The sequence below is a fragment of the Anomaloglossus baeobatrachus genome, chromosome 8 (assembly GCF_048569485.1).
Source record: "Anomaloglossus baeobatrachus isolate aAnoBae1 chromosome 8, aAnoBae1.hap1, whole genome shotgun sequence".
Taxonomy (NCBI): domain Eukaryota; kingdom Metazoa; phylum Chordata; class Amphibia; order Anura; family Aromobatidae; genus Anomaloglossus; species Anomaloglossus baeobatrachus.
Genome location: NC_134360.1, coordinates 188,422,093 through 188,431,070, shown reverse-complemented (window position 1 = coordinate 188,431,070; position 8,978 = coordinate 188,422,093). Strand labels below are relative to the sequence as shown.

The following is an 8,978-nucleotide window of genomic DNA, read 5'->3' as shown; positions in this document are numbered from 1 at the left end:
TGCAGCACCCTCTGAGAGAGGGAGGCCAGGAGGCCATGCTGCTATTCCCCCACCAACTGGAAGAGGTTACAGCACCCCTGGCTAGGGAGGACGAACTGGATGCATATAGTCCCGGCCTGTATGTTACCTGCTTGCCTGCTGATGACCAGGTGATGGGATGACCAGCACGCAGAGAGTGGCATTGTGTGAGGGCCAGGCACCCACTTGTGAAGCCCACCCCCAGAGAGAGCAAGTGGAGGCCAGGGACCTGCAGTAAAAACTCCCTGCGGGGGGCCAGACAACAGGCCAGCGGTCCCCTCCACTGTAGTATAGTGGAAGAATTTAACTGCCGAACGGGGTATGGGTTTATTGTAGAGGCAGGGGTTAAAGCAGGCATCTTTGTGTCTCGGTGGGACGTACAGTCCCACCTGCAGCGAGGTCACCCAGGTCGTGACTTGTATATGGGGGATGTAGTAGAGTTCACGAGGCATAAGCGAGAAAGAGGCGGGTTTGCCTTGGACATGGTACAACAACCAAAGGAAACCATCAAGAGATCATACTCCACCCCCACTGCTTCTACCAGGTCCCCAGTCATCACCACTAGGGAACGCCCAAAAGCCAACCTCCAGATATCAGAGCACTGAAAACAAGAGCCCTGGTCTTGAGAGGAGAAACTCCATTTAAGAAGCCCCATTTAGAATGTCAGTATGTAAAGTGTTGTTTGACCTGTTTTAAAGTAACGTTTAAAGAGAAATGTGCCCGCAAGGACTTTTGCGCAAACTGTTGAGTATTTAGCACCAGGTTACATGCACTTTAAAAATGGACTACAGGCTATGAACTGACTATAGCCACAAACTATCACAGTGTAAAAAGTTACCTCAGTGGTACCAGCCTCAGAGCACGCCTGTTTATGGGGCCTGGCTCTGCACCACCAGGGAGCATGCCTGTTTATGGGGCCTGCTCTCCAACAGACGGAAGCTGGTATGCCTGTTTATGGGGCCCACCCTACACCACCCTCCTCAGGAGAGGAAGGTTGGAGGAAAGGTCTGGGATACAGATAGCCCAGACCTGGTCACCAAAGGGACCGGTGACCTGCCTCCTGGAAGTTTCTGGGCGGGTCCAGGATCTTTTTGGGTGGTGGGGGTATGGTACCTGGTATGTTTTAAATGTAAATGTCTCCCCTGTGTGGGAAAAACTTGTGTTATTTCTTGTCTTTGCAACCCGAGGACGTGCTGTTGATAGCCAAGTGGGAATGTGGCGCCCCTGACCTGGTCAGGCACCACTAAGTACTGCACCCATGCTGGGACAGTGCTTCCAGGTAGTTCTAAAGGCAGATACGCACACTCACACTAGTCAGACCCTGCGCGGTGTAGTGACAGTTGGCGGGGGAGAACGGTCACCAAAGAAAGAGTCAGAGTAAAGAGGTGCTCCTGTTGATTAGGCACGTACGGGGACAGGTCCCTAGAGCAGACTCAAGTTTAAGTATCTGCTAAACCAGCCCGTGAGGGGAACTACAAGTACCTCACCAACCACACAGAGTCCGAGCCTCAGCAGCAATGCAGGGACACATAAGGAGATAGAGCCTGAAGCCATCTCACCTGGTCCACGCTGCCGGCAAACGAGCCAAACACAGGGGAGAAAAGGCAGTTGCGACTCCCTGGATAGACTCCCACGGTACTTCAGATCAGGGGATTATCCGAACACAGAAGTGCTAGGACGGCGAGCTAACAGGTTACCCTCAGACTGGCCCGAAGGAGTCCCTGGTCCTACCTGGTTACTCACAGCAACATCTGAGTGAGTAAAAACAAGTTAAAAGGTTAAAAGACTTTTGGACTCCGCATGTATTATTCCGGGACCTGCTACCTTACACACCTGAGGCCACCCTCACTCATGGGAGGCCACCCTCACTCATGGGAGGCCACCCTCACTCATGGGAGGCCACCCTCACTCATGGGAGGCCACCCTCACTCATGGGAGGCCACCCTCACTCATGGGAGGCCACCCTCACTCATGGGAGGCCACCCTCACTCATGGGAGGCCACCCTCACTCATGGGAGGCCACCCTCACTCATGGGAGGCCACCCTCACTCATGGGAGGCCACCCTCACTCATGGGAGGCCACCCTCACTCATGGGAGGCCACCCTCACTCATGGGAGGCCACCCTCACTCATGGGAGGCCACACCATCTGACTGCAGACTCCATCAGCCCCAGACGCTCATAAAACATGCAGTGGCAGTCATCCATATCCCTGACTGCAAGCCGTGAGTGGCGTCACGACACATTTAAAACTGACATACCTGTTTGCCATACAGAAGAAATCCGGTGGCGTCCCTGAAGCTGGAGCGACATCCCTGGGGTGACACAATAGCGCTTTACATACAAGTACACTGTCCCCATTGGGGCTCACAATCTAGATTCCCCATCTCTAAGGCTATGTTCACACAGTGCATTTTTTGTAACCACAAAGACGCGACATTTTTGGCCCCAAAAATGTATCCGCGGCAAAAACGCATCAAAAAATGCATGCGTTTTTACATTTAGCCCAATGCTTTTTTTTTTTTTTTTTTTAAGTCAAATCTATTGACTGGAAGGGCTCAACAACATAAAAAGAATTGACATGCTGCATCTTCAAAAACGCAGCTAAGATGCAGCCAAAAAAAGATGACAGTGTGGACAGCAAAATAGAAATCTCAGACTTTGCTGGAGGAAGGAAATGCATGCATTTAGGTGCACCAAAAACGCAATAAAAGATGCACTGTGTGAACATAGCCTGTGTCTTTGGAGTGTGGGAGGAAACTGGAAAATCTGAAGGAAACCCACGCAAACACGGGGAGAACATACAAACTCCTTGCAGATGTCCTTCTTGATCAAAGTTCTTTCTCCTTCAATACAATGCCTGGAATGACCCATTTTAATTACTGATCAAAGGCTAAAACCAGCAGGTACAACATTTGCTGTTCTCCTTTAAATAAGAACTATAAATTTACACCTTCACGTAATGAATGACCTCAGTAATTGAACTGCAAACTGCTATTAATATGAACCCCGTTAATTAAATAAGTCAATTACACCCAATTAGCAGCCTGTATGCTGTGCCTGTTGATGGCCCATTACTTGCCTACACCTAGTCATGATTTTTCCCCATGTTGAATGATCTTCTATTACAAAAACAGTAATAAAACATATTAGTGATGTTAGGCTGCTATTATTGTGCACATAACTATCTTTTTTTTCAGCATTTAATTATTATTACGATGGAACTATTTTACTATACAGTGGAACCTTGGTTTACGAGCATAATCCGTTCTGGGAGTGCGCTTGTAAACCAAGTTACTCATCTAGCAAAGCAAAGTTTCCCATAGGAAACAATGCAAGCTCAGACAATTTGTTCCACAACTTGTTCAATGTCCCATCCTGGTCCCCTATTGTGCCATCACACACACACATAAGCACGCACACATATTATGCTCACCTTACCTTCCGTTCCATCGCCGGCTTCCCGAATCTTGTAGCTCGCCGGTACAGGATGTGTATCGGGTAACCATCGCAACGATGGAGGAACTTCTGCTGCCAGAGACGTCAAAGGCAGGAGATGCTTGCCTCTGATTGGTCAGCACGCTGTCTTTGAGTAGCGGCTAACAGCGGAAGTTCCTCCATTGTCGCGATGGTTACCCGATTGACATCCTGTATTGGCGAACAAGAAGAACCATGAGGCCGGCGATGGAACGGAAGGTAAGGTGAACATAATATGTGTTTGTGTGTGTGTTTGCGTGGACAGCAAGAGCGAGTCAAAGCGCGGTGAAAGTACGGAACCAGAAGTGTGTGCGGTGAGTATTTGCTCATACAGTAAAGCTTGCTCGTAAACTGAGTTACAAATTTACAGCAAGCTTTGCTCGTATAGTGAAATGCTCACACACTGGGTTACTAGTAAACTGAGGTTCCACCATCTTTTTTCCCCTTCTAGCCTTTTGGTTGTAGTAACAGCAATTATGTAGTCTCTTGCAGAGCGTTTTACTTAATTCTGTTTTTTACATACAGACAACAGGTAAATGACACGGAAATCACAAGATCTATTTGAAACGTTTTAATTTGTGCATTCATATGACTTAATGACTGCAAAAACACTCCGTTGTAGAATGACATTTTCTTAAAGGCACATGTAATATCAATGCATAGTGTACCATCCTAAAAATACTCTAATATCCTTACAAAGTGCTTTAGCAGCCACTTACAGCTATAGCAAAATATATTTACAATCTAGAGTTTAAAATCATAAATTTGCCTAAAAATAGTTGAAATTTGTAAAAAAAAAAATAAAATAAAATAAAAAAACAAACCAGAACAGTCTAAAATTAGTGCTTCTCTTCAGCTTACATCTGTGACATACCCTGGCATATAATGTCTAGTGATTCCATTAAACTCGCAGTTATGTACATGATGTGGTTTAGCTTGATAATCTGTCAGTTATGATACTAAAAAGCCTTGTTTGCTCGCTGCCGTCTTACTACATAAAACAATCAAATAGAAAAAAAAAATGCACCTCAAAAGCAAAATATCTAAAATAAACATTATTTAATACAGCGCAAGATTCCTGCTCGTATTTCCCCATCATCAGACTTGGGCCATATTTTGGAGATGTCCATCATGCCCATAAACTAGATTCTGTATTGCTGGCAGCCACAGTTCACATTGATACACACAAAGTGGCAGCCGGTGACCTCACGGAGGTCTGGAGGACAATAGGCTTCATGATTTAGTGATGTAGAAAGGATTGTCATGTGCGGCTTGTTCAGAAATTGTGTGTCGGGATCACCAGGACGGGTCTCTAAACTATTCCATCATGAAGGGAGCACAGCATGACTCAAGCCAAGTTTAGGCACTCGGTGCATCAAGGCAGGGCCAACTATGAAGCCAGAACTATTAATCAAAGAAGATGGGAGGGGGCGAAGCTAGAGGGTAAAACAAACCGGTGGAAGCCGGAAGGAAGTGCATCTTTCTTCCGGCTTCCACCGGCTTGTTTTACCCTCTAGCTTCGCCCCCTCCCATCTTCTTTGATCAATAGTTCTGGCTTCATAAAGCCAGAGAAGGGCGGAAATGAAGGACAAACAAGCAGGTTGGAAGGTGCACTTAAATGTTTGTCCCTGCCATGATGCACCAAGCACCTATGCTTGGTTTGTACAGTCATCCTATAAGAGTGCAAGTTACCAAGCAGATTCTAGAATGGCTATGACCACATTCTAACTTTTATTTATTTATTTTTTTAATTACTCCATTTATTTTGCAATGAGGCAACTCTACAGCTTCCGTGCATACATGTGCCTCTATAAGACTACAAAAACCTTAATATTTCCGTTCATCCATCCTCTAAGTTTTGGTAGCCATTCGGTTTAGATGAAGGAAGTGTGACGACAGACTACACTGGGATTGTTTGTAGTCTGTTACCATGGGGATGGATCTATATAGTGGCTGTAGTCATAAGATATTACATGAAGACCATTAGCAAAGTTGCTTCTTTTTTAGGATTAGAAATACTATTTGTTACACCCTTTATGAGTTCAACATAGCTGAGAGGGGTCACAAAACCCTTTCCTAAATAGGACAATCCAGTTTCTATGGGATCTATTGATCCCAGAGCCTGGCACATATATAAAGTAGGTATATTTAGTGGGTATGACTGTGCCCACTACTTCTATTTTGTACATGTGCCCTAATTCATTCCTGCCCTGGTGACGTTGAAGGCAAAATAGACATTAATAAATATTACTTAGTTGCGTGGATATCTTGCCAATGTTGCTCCTGGTATAATGAGCCCGCTCTGTGTGTGGCACTTACTGTGCATCATTTACTTTTTGGAACGTTCAGATACATAAGGAAATGTGAGTAGGGATCTTGGCACGCAAAACATATTTACTAGTATTTGATCTCAAAACGAACAAAAAAAATAAAAATACAGAACATGAATCTTTTTACTGCTGGATGGGTCTGAAAAGCCATTCTCCGGGCCCGTCAGTCAGCAAAAAGGCAGAAAAATATTTTTTTTTTTAACTCTTTGAGGTTCAGCTACAATTAGTGTTACATTAGGATTATAAAATATACAATATTATCAAAAATATTTATACATTCTGTTACACCATATTGCATTTAACCTCAGATGCGCAAAGTTCAGAAATCCAGTGGCCCGCATGTTATGTGTTTATCGAAGGCGAAGTTCTTGTCTGTGCTCATGTGGTCAGTTCATGGTGCCCACACGAGGAAAAGATCACAAGTCCCATAAATACGAAGGAGGGGGCCTGAGGAAGGACATGGCCGAGGGGAGTATTCTCAGCATAGGAACAAGCCCCGTCTCAGGACACGTGAGTAGCAGAGGTGGCCGAGAAGACACTTCATTTGTGGTTTCATTAAGGAACACTGTCATTTAAAGGGAATATCAAATCAAAATGGAGAATAGTAGAAAGTAAAGGGGAATATTGGTGTAATGAATGGAAAATCATTGTCGGAGCCTTTATAAGATTGTTAACTTTTATACCGTCCATGTAGCTTTATATCATGACGTTATATTTTTTTAGGGATTCTTGTTATCACGTTTCCAGATCTTGTTGGCGCTTGTCCTACAATAAAAATGATACCTTTATTGTGTAAATCTGATGTGCAAGTCCTGAGAAATGTAGTATAGAATCTATATATGCAAATCAGGCTGAAAGTGCACTGTGGGCGTGTCAGCGCACTTTAATAGCTCTCGCCAAGTAAACTGACACGCCCACAGAGCACTTGAAGCCTGATTTGCAAATGGCTTCCATGCTCGATTTCTCGTGACTGTCACATCGGATATCTACGATAAGAGGCATCGGTTTTAAAGAGGGACAAGCGCCTTCTCAGCCATGTAAAAAATGGGCAGATCACAACAGGCGGGTGGTTACGGCGCACTGCACTGGATTATTAATAAGGCATGTAGTGCAGCACTTTTTATGAAACCTGTGTGACCGGTTTCTAACGATGATCGTAAATCTGACTGCTCTAAAGTTTTCTTGTATTAGTCTCCCGTCTAGGCCTGACTAATGAGCCAAAGAATCCGCACAGATATTGAATCTGAAAACTGTCCAACGTGTAAGAAAATGGAGGCTGAAATACAGATGTGTTAGAGAGGCTCAGCCTCCATTCTCTTATACAGAGGGCGTTATGGGTTTGTAATACAATATTTACTCGCCAGTAAAAAAAAAAAAAACAAACTTGCTCCCATTTTGGCTTATAAAGCCTTCTGCTGTACCTGCCAGCTTACTGGGTATAATTCAATGCCACCATGACCTCCTTCAACAGCTCATGAAGCCCTTGCCTCTTTCTGCTAATGAAATCATTGGCACAGGAGCCAGGACGCCACCACTGAGCTACGTGGCATTTAAACTGGGAATGCTGCAAGGCAATGCATTTGGCAAGTGACTTTGGTTGACGCTCTGAGTGAGTCTCAGTCGGAAGCTTACAGTCTTCGAGAGTTAAGGCATTACTAAGTTATGATGATGGAGTAATGGTTACTGGATATTCACAAAGACCAGGCGTATGTCTTGCTGGAGCAAAGGATGCCAAAATGACGCATCGGATCTATGAAGGTGAAGAGGTGGCCCCCCGACGGCGACCCGAGCCACCTTGGATGAGTAGTGACAAGTGTAATGCAAAGGAGAAGAGATGTGGGTACAAACCCAACTGCGAACGATGCCCGGAAATTATTCTCCACAATGGACGAGACTGCACAGAGAACGGCACATCCTCACATGACCCTGGACAATGCTAAAGACACAGTGCCTGCTGTAGCGGATTAACCAATAGCAGTGTCTTATGAAGGCACCAGTATGATTATGATAGTGTTAGAAGACCAGACCGGTCTACAGGATACAGTGGATAGGATGCTTAAGCTGATCTTAGAAAATCAAGACCATAATAGCAGACATTCTTGTATTGCACCATGTTTCCCCCAGAATCCCCGTTCTAGAGGATGCACCAGTTGCAGACGGTGGCGCGTTGGATATAAATAGGAAAAGGCCCTTATTCTGAGCAAAGATTTCGGTCCTTAGAACTGAAGCGACCAATAGTCCAAACATTCCTCTCATTACAGATCTCCCCCCTCCCCCATAATTCAATGAGATTTTTAGTGTTCTACATGACCAACATTCCTAATGTTAGAGACATTTCTTCTGCTTGAAAAGCGATTAAAAAAAAAAAAAAAAAAAAGTTAAAATTTAACAATGTTCTATTTTTCAGAGGAAAAAATAAAATAAAAAAATAAAATAAATTCCAGAGTGTGAGCCGCTTTCACTCGGGTCACATGCTCTGCCGGGTCTTCAGCCGTGAGTATCGTTAAAGCATCATTTCGTGTATATAAACCAGTGTCCGCAGGTAGTAAGTCACCACAGAGAACAGACTGCGGGCCCTGAATCCTTGTGTTCAATGGACCCGGTGTAAAGTTGCGTTCCAGTGCTCAATTATAAAAAATATTACGGGCGTATGTTGGACGTGGCCGCTCTTCTATGGAGTTCACATACATATTATATATATATATATATATATATATATATATATATATATATATATATATATATATATATATATATATATATATATATATATATATATATATATATATATATATTTTGAAAAGTACTTTAAAAGAATCTTCATGTGTTTTAAAAAATAAAATAAAATCAGGAACTGAAGATGGCACAAAGCGGTGAAGACTGTTTCTGCTTTTTTCGGTAGTCATCGTGTCGGCCAGTTCTCTCCAGTTTCACAGTGTCCTCCCTTCTCAGCACCAATCTGCAACATAGTCAAAATCTCTGAATGCTTCCTGCTCCTCTTCTGAAAGTAACCTGGGCTCCCGGGGAGGGGTTAAAATAGGGGCTTCTGAGGTAAATTCATCGTCAAAGTTGCTCACGTCTTCCCGTCCTTTGATTGTGGGTACAAAAGGAGGCTTCACTTTCTTTGCCAACAATGCTTGCCAGTCTATATGCT

General features: G+C 44.1%; 1 protein-coding gene across 1 annotated transcript in view; it reads right to left on the bottom strand.

Annotated features, from left to right (window-relative positions):
- Nucleotides 1-5,027: 5,027 nt before the first annotated feature.
- The window catches only part of PKN2 (protein kinase N2), a 189,236-nt gene continuing 185,285 nt past the window's right edge, over nucleotides 5,028-8,978 (bottom strand). Inside the window, exon 22 of the mRNA XM_075322303.1 lies at nucleotides 5,028-8,976. Coding sequence (XP_075178418.1) covers nucleotides 8,773-8,976 — 204 coding nt within the window. The 3' untranslated portion in view covers nucleotides 5,028-8,772. The remainder of the gene's footprint in view (nucleotides 8,977-8,978) is intronic.